Source organism: Muntiacus reevesi, chromosome 8 (genome assembly GCF_963930625.1).
Source record: "Muntiacus reevesi chromosome 8, mMunRee1.1, whole genome shotgun sequence".
NCBI classification, from domain to species: domain Eukaryota; kingdom Metazoa; phylum Chordata; class Mammalia; order Artiodactyla; family Cervidae; genus Muntiacus; species Muntiacus reevesi.
Window position 1 is genome coordinate 50279230 of NC_089256.1, and position 14786 is coordinate 50294015.

Genomic DNA, 14786 nt, shown 5'->3' on the forward strand with positions numbered 1-14786 from the left:
TCAAATATTCATCATCAAAAGAATGGATAAATACAGTGTGGTTATATCATACAATGGAATATTAAATAGCAGTAATAATGGAAAAACTTCAAATTATGAATGAAATTCACACATAAAAAAAGCTAGATACAAGAAGCTAAAGTACATACTATATGAATATATTAATATGTAGTTTTAAAAGAGGCAAAACATTTATGGTGTTAGAAATTAAGATAGCCCTTTGAGTAAAGGGGAGTAGGTAGTGAATACAAAAGGTAAAAGGGAGATTTGGGGGGTACTGGTATATTTCTTTTTTAAAATTGAAATATAAAGGACATACTATAAAATTCACCAAATTTTAAAGTGCACAATTCAGTGGTTTTTAGTATATTCATGGAGTTTTGCAACTATTATCACTGTCCAATTCCAGAACCCATTAGGAGTCATTCCATTTCTTCCCCCTGACTTGATGTATTCACAATGCAGTAATTCATCAAGCTGCTGCTGCCACTGCTAAGTCACTTCAGTCGTGTCCAACTCTGTGCGACCCCAGAGATGGCAGCCTACCAGGTTCATCTGTCCCTGGGATTCTCCAGGCAAGAGCACCGGAGTGGGTTGCCATTTCCTTCTCCAATGAATGAGAGTGAAAAGTGAAAGTGAAGTCGCTCAGTTCAGTCGGTCCAGTTCAGTCAGTCATGTCTGACTCTATGCGATCCCATGAATTGCAGCACACCAGGCCTCCCTGCTCCATCACCAACTCCCGGAGTCTACCCAAATCCACGTACATTGAGTCGGTGATGCCATCCACCCATCTCATCCTCTGTCGTCCCCTTCTCCTCCTGCCCTCAATTCTTCCCAGCATCAGGGTCTTTTCCAATGAGTCAACTCTTCACATGAGGTGGCCAAAGTACTGGAGTTTCAGCTTCAACATCAGTCCCTCCAATGAACACCCAGGACTGATCTCCTTAGGATGGACTGGTTGGATCTCCTTGCAGTCCAAGGGACTCTCAAGAGTCTTCTCCAACACCGCAGCTCAAAAGTATCAATTCTTCGGCACTCAGCTTTCTTTATAGTCCAACTCTCACATCCATACATGACTACTGGAAAAACCATAGCCTTGACTAGACGGACCTTTGTTGACAAAGTAATGTCTCTGCTTTTAAATACGCTATCCAGGTTGGTCATAACTTTCCTTCCAAGAATTAAGCATCTTTTAATTTCATGGCTGCAATCACCATCTGCAGTGATTTTGGAGCCCCCAAAAATAAAGTCTGACACCATTTCCGCTGTTTCCCCATCTATTTGCCATGAAGTGATGGGACTGGATGCCATGATCTTAGTTTTCTGAATGTTGAGCTTTAAGCCAACTTTTTCACTCGCCTCCTTCACTTACATCAAGAGCTTTTTTAGTTTCTCTTCACTTTCTGTCATAAGGGTGGTGTGTCTGCATATCTGAGGTTATTGACATTTCTCCCGGCAATGGCCAACTCTTCGCGACCCCATGGACTACAGCCCACCAGGCTCCTCCGTCCATGGGATTTTCCAGGAAAGAGTACTGGGGTGGGGTGCCATTGCCTTCTCCACTCATCAAGCTATACATTTATAATTTGTGGACCTTTACATATGAATATTATACAGTACTTCAATAATCGTATAAAGTTACTGTTTAGAGGACTTCAGATTAAACCTGGTAGACTGAATATATGCTTTAACTCTACTATCTCCTAACTCAAATTAAAGCAGGTGGATTATTTTACAGCATTAAATACAAGGTTAAACAGAAAGGGAAAAGAGATATCCTCCCTATACCACTGAGTCAGGTAATTTCAATAAAAATGAACTCACAAGGGCTGAAAAAGGGGACCAAAAGATAGCAGAGACAACTGAAAACAAGACTACATTACTGAAAGTGGATGCCCTGTGTATTAGTTTTGTTCTATTGTTGTTCAGGTGCTAAGTCATGTCTGACTCTTTGTGACCTCACAGACTACAGCACATCAGGCTTCCCTGTCCTCCACTATTTCCCAGTTCAGTTCAGTCACGTCTGACTCTTTGAGACCCCATGAATCACAGCACACCAGGCCTCCCTGTCCATCACCAACTCCCGGAGTCCACCCAAATCCATGTACATTGTGTCGGTGATGCCATCCAACCATCTCATCCTCTGTCGTCCCCTTCTCCTCCTGCCCTCAATCTTTTCCAGCATCAGGGTCTTTTCAAATGAGTCAGCTCTTCATATCAGGTGGCCAAAGTATTGGAGTTTCAGCTTCAACATCAGTCCCTCCAATGAACACCCAGGACTGATCTCCTTAGGATGGACTGGTTGGATCTCCTTGCAGTCCAAGGGACTCTCAAGAGTCTTCACCAACACCACAGTTCAAAAGCATCAATTCTTCAGCACTCAGCTTTCTTTATAGTCCAACTCTCATATCCATATATGACTACTGGAAAAACCACAGCCTTGACTAGACAGACCTTTGTTGACAAAGTATTATCTCTGCTTCTTAATATGCTGCCTAGGTTGGTCATAACTTTCCTTCCAAAGAGCAAGTGTCTTTTAATTTCATGGCTACAATCACCATCTGCAGTGATGATTTTGGAGCCCAGAAAAATAAAGTCAGTCACTGTTTCCACTGTTTCCCCATGTATTTGCCATGAAGTGATGGGACTGGATGCCATGATCTTAGTTTTCTGAATGCTGAGCTTTAAGCCAACTTTTTCACTCTCCTCTTTCACTTTCATCAAGAGGCTCTTTAGTCCTTCTTCACTTTCTGCCATAAGGGTGGTGTCATCTGCATATCTGAGGATATTGATATTTCTCCTGGCAATCTTGATTCCAGCTTGTGCTTCTTCCAGCCCAGCGTTTCTCATGATGTACTCTGCATATAAGTTAAATAAGCAGGGTGACAATATACAGCTTTGACGTACTCCTTTTTGTATTTGGAACCAGTCTGTTGTTCCATGTTCAGTTAGAACTGCATAGAGGTTTCTCAAGAGGCAGGTCAGGTGATCTGGTATTCCCATCTCTTTCAGAATTCTCCATAGTTTGCTCAAATTCATGTCCACTGAGTCGGTGATGCTATCTAACCATCTCATCCTCTGCTGCCCTCTTCTCCTCCGGCCTTTAATCTTTTCCAGCATCAGGGTCTTTTCCAATAAGTCAGTTCTTCACATCAGGTGGTCAAAGTTTTGGAGCTTTAGCATCAGTCCTTCCAACGAATATTCAGGGTTGGTTTTCTTTAGAATTGACTGATTTGATCTCCTTGCAGTCCAAGGGACTCTCAAGAGTCTTCACCACCACCACAGTTCAAAAACATCAATTTTTCAGTGGTTGAACTTCTTTATGGTCCAACTCTCACATCCGTACATGACAAAAACCCTAGCTTTGACTAAATGAACCTCTGTCGGCAAAGTGATGTCTCTGCTTTTTAATATGCCATCTAGGTTTGTCATAGCTTTTCTTCCAAGAAGCAGGCATCTGTTAATTTCAAGGCTGCAGTAACCGTCAGGAGGGATTCTGGAGCTCAAGAAAATAAAATCTGTCACTGCTTCTAACGTTTTTCTCTTCTATTTGCCACGAAATGATGGGACTAGAGGCCAAGATCTTAGTTTTTTGAATGCTGAGTTTTAAGCCAGCTTTTTCACTCTCTTATTTCACCCTTATCAAGCAGCTCTAGTTCCTCTTCACCTTCTGCCATTAGAGTGGTATCATCTGCATACAGGAAACTGTTATTTCACCTGGCAATCTTGATTCCAGCTTGTGATTCATCCAGCCCTGCATTTCAAATGATGTATTCTGCATATAAGTTAAATAAGCAGGGTGACAACATTCCTTGATGTACTCTTTTCCCAATTTTGAATCAGGCTCTTGTTCCATGTCCAGTCCTAACTGTTGCTTCTTGACCTGCACACAGGTTTTGCAGGAGGCAGGTAAGGTGGTCTGGTATTCCCATCTCTTGAAGAATTATCCAGTTTGTTGTGATCCACACAAAGGCTCTAGCGTAGTCCATGAAGCAGAGATGTTTTTTCTGAAATTCTCTTGCTTTTTCTATGATCCAATGTATGCTGGCAATTTGATCTCTGGTTCCTCTGCCTTTTCTAAACTCAGGTGTATATCTGGAAGTTCTTGGTTTACATACTATTGAAGTCTAGCTTGAAGGATTTTGAGCATTATCTTGCTAGCATGTGAAATGAATGCAATTGTGCAGTAGTCTGGACATTCTTTGGCGTTGTCCTTCTTTGGGACTGGAATGAAAACTGACCTTTTCTAGTCCTGTGGCCATTGCTGACTTTTCCAAATTTGCCGGCATATTGAGCAGCACTTTCACAGCATCATCTTTTAGGATTTGAAATAGCTCAGCTGGAATTCCATCAGCTCCACTAGCTTTGTTTGTAGTGACGCTTCCTAAGGCCCACTGGACTTCACACTCCAGGATGTCTGGCTCTAGGTGAATAACCACACCATCATGGTTATCCTGGTCATTAAGACCTTTTTTGTATACTTCTGTGTATTCTTGCCACCTGTTCTAATCTCTTCTGCTTCTGTTAGGTCCTTATCATTTCTGTCCTTTACCGTGCCCATCTTTGCATGAAATGTTTCCTTGATATCTCCAATTTTCTTGAAGTGATCTCTAGTCTTTCCTATTCTATTATTTCCCTCTACTTTGCACTGTTGAAAGCAAAAGGCCTTATCTCTCCTTGCTAGTCTCTAGAGTCCTGCATTCAGTTGAATGTATCTTTCCTTTTCTGCCTTGCTTTTCACTTCCCTTCTTTCCTCAGCTATTTGTAAAGCCTCCTCAGACAACCACTTTGCTTATGGTTACTGTTTCTTGTACAGTGTTACAAACCTCTGTCCATAATTCTTCAGGCACTCTACAATATTTAATCCCTTGAATCTATCCATATCTCTACTGTATAATAGTATTATTATAGTATATAATAGTATACTATGTAGTATGTAATGGTAATTCGTCACCTGTACTGTATAAGAATTTCTTTTTAATCTACCTAAATTAACTCTCTTTTATCACAGAGTCACACTATACTTTTTGACCTGCAACCTACTTTCAATCATTTAATAACATTTAGGAGATACAGAGACTTGTACTTTTATGCCTGCTACTTTATATTGCATTAAGTGGCTGTACAATAACATGTTTATCCAGGTTCTTACTGAAACTCATTTGGATTGCTTTGTTTTTTACTAATATTACAAGTAGTATTGTAATGAACATACATACATATATTTTTAATATATATTAATAGTTTGTGAGAGTCCATCCATGACATACACTGGATCAAAGGATATGAATATTTACTGTCAAGCTATCTTTAAAAATTGTTATACCACAGTATTTTCCTACCAACAGTATAAGAGTTTCTGTTTCCTCATATTTAAACTTTGACAGTCAAGTTAGTGAAGAATATTCTGTTAATTTTTTTTAAGTTACATTGAACATCTCTTCATAGGTTTATTGGCCTGTTTATATTTCTTTTCCTTCAAACTGCCCATTCCTATCCTTTGGTCACTTTCCTATTGAATTTGGCCTTTTTCTTCTTACTGATCTATAAGAGGTTTCCTGAGTTAAAAGGGTTAGAAATTCATTCCTTTTTTTATATGTGATGGAATTTCTTCCCAGTCTATCATTTCTTATTTCTTCATTGTATCTTTCAAGATGCAGAAATTCTACAATCAAAGTTCAAACAATCAAACACTGTAAAGTCCACAAAGAAATTCTACAGAGTCAGTAACCTTCTCTTTGAATTTTTCAAGATTTTCTTTGTTGTCATGTTTAGAAAAGCTTTCACTCTATCCAAAAATGGTTTAAAAGTTTATTTTCATGGTTTTTTTTTAAACCTTTGAATCTTTGATCCATTTGAAATGTACTGTATCATCAGGAACAGGATTACATAGACTAAATGTATCCTTCTCCAAATTCACAAGTTGAAATTCTAACCCCAAATGTGACAGTATTAACAAATGGGGCCTTTGGGAAGTGATTATGTCTCCAGAGTAGAGCTTTTGTGAATGGCTTTAGTGCTCGTACAAAAGAAACCTCAGAGAGCTTCTTCACACCTTCTTCGGTGATGAGGACACAGCAAGAAAATGGTCACTGATGAACCAGAAAGTGAAATCTCACTACACAGTGAATCTATTAGTGCCCTGATCTTGGACTTCCCATTCTCCAGAACTGTAAGAAATAAATCTGTGTTATTGATAAGTCACTCAGTCTATGGCATCTTGTTTGAGCAGACAAAAAGAAGGTGCATGCCCCCTCTGTTGGAATTTCTCTTTAAATCAGGCAGTTTCTCCTACTCTTGCATTTTGCTTCCTTTCAAATATTCCTCTCCTTACAATCTCTAAAAGTAATTGCTCTTATTTTAGAATGGATATGTTTTTATAAAAATGACACATGCTCATTAGTTTTAAAAAGTAACAGAAAAGTACTAAGAAGAAAAAATATCCCCATCACCCACAATCATTAATATTACACAAACATTTCCAAACATCTCACTAGGCATATGTTCAAAGTAAAAGAAAGATATACCAAAACCAAAAAAAGTTATAATTAAATGGAATACTAATTAAATGAATTAGTATTACTAGGCATAGGTTCAAAGTAAAAGAAAGACATACCAAAGCCAAAAAAAGTTATAACTAAATGGAGTACTAATTAAATTAATATTATGATACTAATTAACACTTTAAAAATAGCATTAATTCTTATTTTATTACATCAGAAGAAATAGAAGAAACACAATCACATGGCTACATATTAACTAACAAATAGGAATCTTGCAAGAGTTAGATTAGATATCAACAGTTAAAAAAATAAAAGGGCAAGAAAGAAAAGTGGATAGATGCTTTCCAAGACAAAAATTTTTACTTTAAGAGAATAAGAGAGGCAAGCCCAGGTGGAAATTGATCAATCTCAAATACTTTGCAAAAGTAACTCTTTAAGATAGTCCTGCAAAAGTGAACACAAAGTGAAAGAGACAAGATCATGATGCACCGCCATTTTGTCTGAAAAAGACTACCTTATTCTTTAATCCAAAAATTAGGGCACTGTGTAAAAATACTCTAAGTTTTTATATAAGACAAAATATTTTCATGATTTTCATTTTTTCAAGTTATAGTCCAATAAAAACTTTTGTTTGCATTTGTTTAAATTTGAGTCAGCGGATTCTCTTCAGCTGGGTAAAACATGTGAGGTGAATTAAATGATCCAACTCTCTTTTCAGTCCCAAACACTGTGCCCCTAAGAGTCTAAAGTAGGAACTGAAATAAGAGATCAAGTTAAAGGTCACTTAGACATGTTTTCTGTCCAAATGAAGCATAAATGGATGGCTAACATGAGAACATCCCTTCCTTCTTTCCCTCAAAAGAAATGAAATCAAATCTCCAAATATGCCAAGCTTATTATTTTTTAAGTCTTAGAATTGTCATCCACCAGTGTATTTCAAAACTACTTGCATTTTCAGATTAACATCTTCAGGTATTCTGTCCTCTTTGCAAAACAGTACTTGCTTTCAACTGACCTTAGCTCACAGATTTTTCTCTGTCAATCAAATCTAGGACTTGATGGACACATCCCAACCTCCCCTTACTAAGTCCACCCATGAATGGGTACAGATTTCAAACACCACTACAGCATTTTCCATGCGCCAAGCCCTATACAACATTTTGTAACCATATTTTCTTCTCCTCTACATTCCTAATTAATAAGATCTGATATTTGCAGTCTGAAGAGTCTTATTGTCCTATTAATTTTAGATACCTTTACTATGTCCATAATATACCTTTCAGGAGATGCAGAAATCAGCAATGCAAAAAGCATTCTAGGTATCAGTGCCTCACAATTTTATAAAAGTTAAAATGTTTCCAATACTATTCTTAATGGAATTCAATGCATAGTTGATCTTTCAGACTAAAATCTATATGGAAATTAACTTCCAGCATGCAAAACTGTCCATTTATTTAACCTTAATGAACATTTACTTTTTACTGGTTACCCTGAGCCAGCCATAATCTACAGTCTCCTATAATATTAGACAAATCAACTTCAAGAACTCTATGCTTTATAATTATAGCTGAGCGCCATAAATGAGATAGTAGAAAAATAAAGTTATTAAATAAGAAGCCAATTCTCTTAAAATTTCACATGGTTCTTAAAATTCCTTATGTAATAAATGTGAAACAGAAACTGTACTACTGATTAACATTTTAAACATCTATCTGAAATGGACTGACGTAAGTACAAATGATACACCAAATAAAGGGAACAGAAACTGAAATTATCTAAGAGAAAATGTCAAAAACAATAAAAAAGGAAAATAAGGATACATAGGCAATATAACACTAGAATTTCTAACCAAAGAGAAAACTATAAGGACATACTACAGTTCGTAAAGAGAACTGTGAAATGGGTATTATGATGTCTAAAATCAGAATGTAGACTTGCCCAAATTAGCCAAATAAACTGGGTCAAGTTATTCATTTTCGTCTGGATCACAATTTCTTCATCTTTAAGATGAAAGGGGATGGGGCTGGGTATGAGATGTTCTCTGATTCTTCTGGCTCTAAAATTCTATAGTTCTATGTTATCTCATATAAGAGGAAACTGAGAATTTCTCTATTTCATTAACAAAGGGCTGTGTGGTTGCTGCCTACCAATACTTTTCCCTGATTCAATTTTCCAGGCACTTCTCCAGCAGTAATTAGAAGACACTAGAATCAAAGTTAGTCAGTCAACCACCTTCAAATGACTAATGTGCCTCAGACAGAATCCTCATTACAAAACGCTTCACATCTCTGTTATGCCGTATATAACTCCACCAGCAATAAAAGATCACAACAAAAAAGAACACTACTAAAATAGTTATGAAAACTCAAAGAAATACAATTTTTAACTTCAAAAACAATAGAGAAACCAATGTTGTCCTTAAGCTTTATTGATCAGTCTCTAGTGAGATTTAACAATGCAATCCTTCAAGCCAATAAAGATAGAACCCTAGGGATAAATGCAACAACTGCTGTCTGAAAAAAATACCAGAGCAGAACCATCTTTTCAAAGTAGTTTCTATCTAATTATCCCAGAAAGGAGCCTCGCTGATGTAGAGTATTCTTTAATAGTCTAAAGACTTTAAGTAATACTAAGTCTAATAAGGCTGAAGTAATACTAATAAGACTAAAGTAACTTTAATAGTCAAGTATTTCATACTTTGAACCATTTACATTTTAAGACAGGAGTATCAGAAATTCTGAGTTTTTTCTTCAAAAATATTTTTAATCCCATCTTTTTCATAGCATTATAAATGATACTCCCACAAAATAAACGAATTCACTTTATAAATTTCATTTAATAAATGAAAAAACTTAGGAGCCCTAATTAAGCAGTCACTGAAAACAGCTTAAGGAATTCCCTTACCTCCACACTAGGGCTAAGGCTGCTTGGCAGAGTTTCTGAAGTCACAGTAGTGCTTGGAAGGCTGGAAGCGTCCCAAGTGTTTACAGGCTGTACTGGTTCAGACTGCTTAGAATGATCTATACATTTTGGATTATCCAGTAAGGTCACTTCATAAAATTCTTGAATATCTAGAGGTGAGGGAAAGAAAAGAAAAATTCAAAAGTAATTTGCATTTTCTAATTAAACTATGCATTGCTAAAACAATATAACTCAAAAGCAAAACTTTTACTCAGATTAGTAAAATAAGTCCAATCTTATAATGTACTTAAACGGTGAGTATTTTATTACATCACAGTCGTATCAGAACCTGCAGGGCACAGTGTAAAAGTCACAGGCTTTCTATACTTCATAGTCAGTGCTGAGTTCAAATCCCTACTTCATCACCCTACTATCATCTGTATAGGCAAGTTACTTAACCTCTGATAACTTGCCTCTTATCACTGTGAATTGTTACAAGGATTCATGCAATGCATGTAAAGTACACACTGACACATACACAGCTCCTAAAGATAGTAGTTAGTATCATTATTTTGAATTCTGCAGAAATAAATCATTCCTAATATTTTATAAATTTGTATCACCAATATCCAGGTTTGGAATATAAACCACTCAAGTGGTTTTAACTGCCCTAGTAACCAAAGTAAGACAAAAAAAGAATAATACTTTAAAATAAAATCAAAGGATTAGGAAGTATTTTTAGATACCTTCACATTCAAATAGTTAAAAATAGTAAGCTAAAATTTTTTGTTATTTTAGAAACAATCAGTTAAAAGTATGGCAAAATACTAAAACAAATGATAAATGTACTTATAGAAGCACAGAATAATTTGGAAGGTTAAGTTACTCTGTTATCAACTGGAATTACATGAATTTTAGTATATTAACATTGGTTATGCTGCTCGGAAACTCTGAATGGTAGTTATATAATGTTTAAGTACACCACTACTAGTTTTTTATTTTATCTTCTGGTATAATTTTGAGTTGATATTTTTTAAAGGAGGGAAATTATTAAACAGCAAAAATGGGGTATTATCTTATACAGAACCAAATACAATAACTGTAAATTCGCTAAGTCGTTTTTGCAACCCCATGATCTGTAGCTTTCCAGGCACCTCTTGCCAGAGATTTCCCATCCAAGAATACTGGAGTGAGCTGCCATTTCCTTCTCCAGTAGATCTTCCAGACCCATGGATCAAACCTGCATCTCTTGCACTGGCAGGTGGATTCTTTACCACTGGGCCAACAGAGAACTCCATAAATAATATTTAGAAAGGATAACTTTTATCTGTTTCTCAACATGATGAAAACGTTAGTATCTCCTTTAAAAAACATCAAAAGACAGCAGAGACAAAGTAACTCCCTTTATAGTTTTGATAACCAGTGGAACTGTAGAACTTTCTAGGTAAAAGGTTAATAAAAATCAAGTCTGACAGTGAGAATAATATCAACCTATTTCACAAGATGTTAATATTACCGTGGAAAACTGTATGTTGAAAGCATTTTATAAATCATGAATCACTAGGTCAACTGTTCACATAAGCATCATGGAAGACTCAAACCCCAAATTCAGAGAGTTAGCTAAAAAAGATTCTTATTAAACAAAAATTGCTTAACCTGAATCCATATCAAGTCTCTAGAACCAACTTCGAGTTCAGAGAAAATAAAAGGGACAGAGGAACATGTTAAGTGATATCAGAAAAGCAAAGAACAAAACTGATTCAGAGGAAGACATTCTACAAGACACTGGCTTGGTATCTTTCAATGTCATGAAAGGGAAAATAAACTGTTTAAAAGTAAGGATTTTTCTGTATAAAGGAAATAAAAAAGACACAGCAACTAACTGCAATGTCAAAGCCTTAACTGGTATGTATGTGTGTTCGAGGAAGGCTGGGAAGGGTGAACTATAAAAGACATTGCGATAATAAATAGAAAAACTTAAATACAGACTATTTTCCAGAATATATTAGAGAAAAACATTTTTTTGTATAAGATATACATGTGTGCAAGAGTATGTACATACCTATGTAGCAGAATATGTATTTCTATATATGTAAGAGATATTTTATATATGTAGAAGATAAATACTTGTAGATCTACCTACCCATCTAGAGAAAGATCTCCAATTCCCTCCATAAAAACAAAACAAAAAAGCTCTTAGCTTTTTGTATTATGCCCCCTAAAAGCACTAAATAAGTGCTGAGCAATTGGTCAGTTACCAATCTCAAGATAAATAACCCAGGTCGATACATAAAAATTTTGTATTTTCCAATACTGTAAATGAAGTTTCAAATTTTAAATTTCTACGTGACCTTTCTATAATTAACAGAAATACTGAAATATTGCCCTTTCATAAAATCTTTTAAAATTTTAGACCAGTTCTGCCCAAAATAACTTTCTGCAATGATAAATGTTCTATAGCTAAACTACCCAATATGGTAGCCACTCACTACATACGGCTCTCGGGCATTTAAAATGTGACTAGTGTGACTGAGGAAATTTATAATTTTATTTATTTGGGTTTAATTAAATACCCACACATAGCTAGTGGCTACAGTATAGGACAACAGAAATCTAGACTAATTATATAATTCAGCACTCTGTGTATGCTCAGTCACTCAGCTGTGTCCAACTCTTTGCAGCCCCAGAGCCCGCCAGGCTCCTCTGCCCATGGAACTCTCCCAGCAAGAATACTGGAGTGGGCTGCCATTTCCTACTCCAGGGGATCTTCCCAATTCAGGGATCAAACCTGTGTCTCTTATGTCTCCTGCACTGGCAGGCAGATTCTTTACCACTGGCACCACCTGGGAAGCCCATAATATAATTCAGAGTAAACGTTTAATGGTCAAGGAATAAAGAGTTTCCTAGGTGAATTTTTCAAAAGTTCACTTGCAACTTGCTTTTACAAATTGAAATGCCTCATTTCTAGGTCTTACATTAAGCTATCAAACAGTCCTAATTTGCTGAATCTGAGCTCCAATGAACTAGAGAACCAAATATCCACATTATTGGCTATAACACACTTAAGAAAATACAAGCTGAGTAAACATCCATCAGGATGGCTATTAACAAAACAGTCACTGTTGGTGGGAATATAAATAATGCAGTCACTATGGAAAACAGTGTATGTTTTCCACATACACTGTGCAATGTATATGGTGTTTTCTCAAAATATTAAAACACACAATCACAATTTGATCCAGCAATTCCATTTATAGGTATACCCAAAAGAACTGAAAGGACGCAAACAGATATTTACATATCCATGTTCATAGCAGCATTATTCACAATAACCAAAAGGTGAACACAACCTAAATGTTCATCAACAGAGGAATGGTTAATAAATGAAATGTGGTATATAAAAACAATGTATTACTATTCACCCTTTAAAACGAATAAAATTCTGATTAAATCTACCACATGGATAAATGAATCTTGAAGAGATATGATGCTAAGTAGACTAAGTCAAACACAAAAGGACAAATATTGTATAATTCCACTTCAATGAGGTACCCAGAATAGTCAAATACATAGAGATAGAAAGAAAAGTTATTCCCACAGACTGGGATAAGAAGAGAACGTGGAATTACTGTTAAACAGGTAAAGAAATTCAATTTGGGGACTTCTCTGGTGGTCGAGTGGTTCAGAATTTACTTGCCAATGCAGGGACACCGATGCAGGATTCCACATGCCTCAAGACAACTCTGCCTATGCACCACAACTACTGAGGCAGCACTGCAAGGCCTGAGATCCACAACTAAGGAGCTCTCGTGCTGCAACTACTGAGGCCTGTGTGCCTTTAAAGCCCATGCTCTGCAACAAGAGAAGCCACTGCAATAAGAAGCCTGTGCACCACAACAAAAAGTAGCCCCTGCTCACTGCAACTAGAGGAAGCCCAAGCAAAGCGATGAAGATCCAGGACAGCCATAAATAAATAAATAATTTTAAAAAAATAAATTCAATTTGAGACAGTGAAAACATTCCAGACATGGATAGTGGCAATAGCAACAGAACAATGTGAAATTACTCAGTGTCACTGAACTGCACACTTAAAAATGGAAATTTTATGTGGTATATATATAATACTTTATCACAATAAAAAATAAGTTGAATGAGATTCTAGGGGAATTTAAATGAATAAAGTACACGGAATATAATATGTGAGCCTTAGAAGGAAATGGCAACCCACTCCAGTATTCTTGCCTGTAGAATCCCAGGGACGGTGGAGCCTGGTGGGCTGCCATCTGTGGGGTTGCACAGAGTCGGACACAACTGAAGCGACTTAGCAGCAGCAGCAGGAAGTATCACTACAAACAAACTGGAGGTGATGGAATTCCAGTTGAGCTATTTCAAATCCCAAAAGTTGATGCTGTGAAAGTGCTGCACGCAATATGTCAGCAAATTTGGAAAACCCAGCAGTGGCCACAGGACTGGAAAAGGTCAGTTTTCATTCCAATCCCTAAGAAAGGCAAAGACAAAGAATGCTCAAACTACCGCACAACTGCACTCATCTCACACGCTAGCAAAGTAATGTTTCAAAATTCTCCAAGCCAGGCTTAAGCAATACATGAACCATGAAATTGCAGATGTTCAAGCTGGTTTTAGAAAAGGCAGAGGAACCAGAGATCAAATTGCTAACATCCGCTGGATCATCAAAAAAGCAAGAGAGTTCCAGAAAAACATCTATTTCTGCTTTATTGACTATGTCAAAGCCTTTGACTGTGTGGATCACAATAAACTGGAAAATTCTGAAAGTGATGGGAATACCAGAGCACCTAACCTGCCTCTTGAGAAACCTGTATGCAGGTGAGGAAGCAGCAGTTAGAATTGAACGTGGAACAACAGACTGGTTCCAAACAGGAAAAGGAGTATAGGCTGTATATTGTCACCCTGCTTATTTAACTTCTATGCAGAGTACATCATGAGAAACGCTGGGCTGGATGAAGCATAAGCTGGAATCAAGATTGTCAGGAGAAATATCAATAACCTCAGATATCCAGATGACACCATCCTTATGGCAGAAAGCGAAGAAGAACTGAAGAACCTCTTGATGAAAGTGAAAGAGAGCGAAAAAGTTGGCTCAAAGCTCAACATTCAGAAAACTAAGATCATGGCATCCAATCCCATCACTTCATGGCAAATAGATGGGGAAACAGTGGAAACAGTAGCTGACTTTATTTTGGGGGGCTCCAAAATCACTGCAGATGGTGATTGCAGCCATGAAATTAAAAGACACTTACTCCTTGGAAGGAAAGTTATGACCAACCTAGACAGCATATTAAAAAGCAGAGACATTACTTTGTCAACAAAGGTCTGTCTAGTCAAGGCTATGGTTTTTCCAGT

General features: G+C 36.8%; 1 protein-coding gene across 7 annotated transcripts in view; it reads right to left on the reverse strand.

Moving 5' to 3' along the window:
- Window positions 1-14786, reverse strand: part of DLG1 (discs large MAGUK scaffold protein 1) — a 260484-nt gene that overhangs the window by 228263 nt on the left and 17435 nt on the right. For all 7 annotated transcript variants that reach the window (XM_065943579.1, XM_065943584.1, XM_065943583.1 and 4 more), the window contains exon 4: window positions 9408-9574. In XM_065943579.1, coding sequence (XP_065799651.1) covers window positions 9408-9574 — 167 coding nt within the window. The remainder of the gene's footprint in view (window positions 1-9407; window positions 9575-14786) is intronic.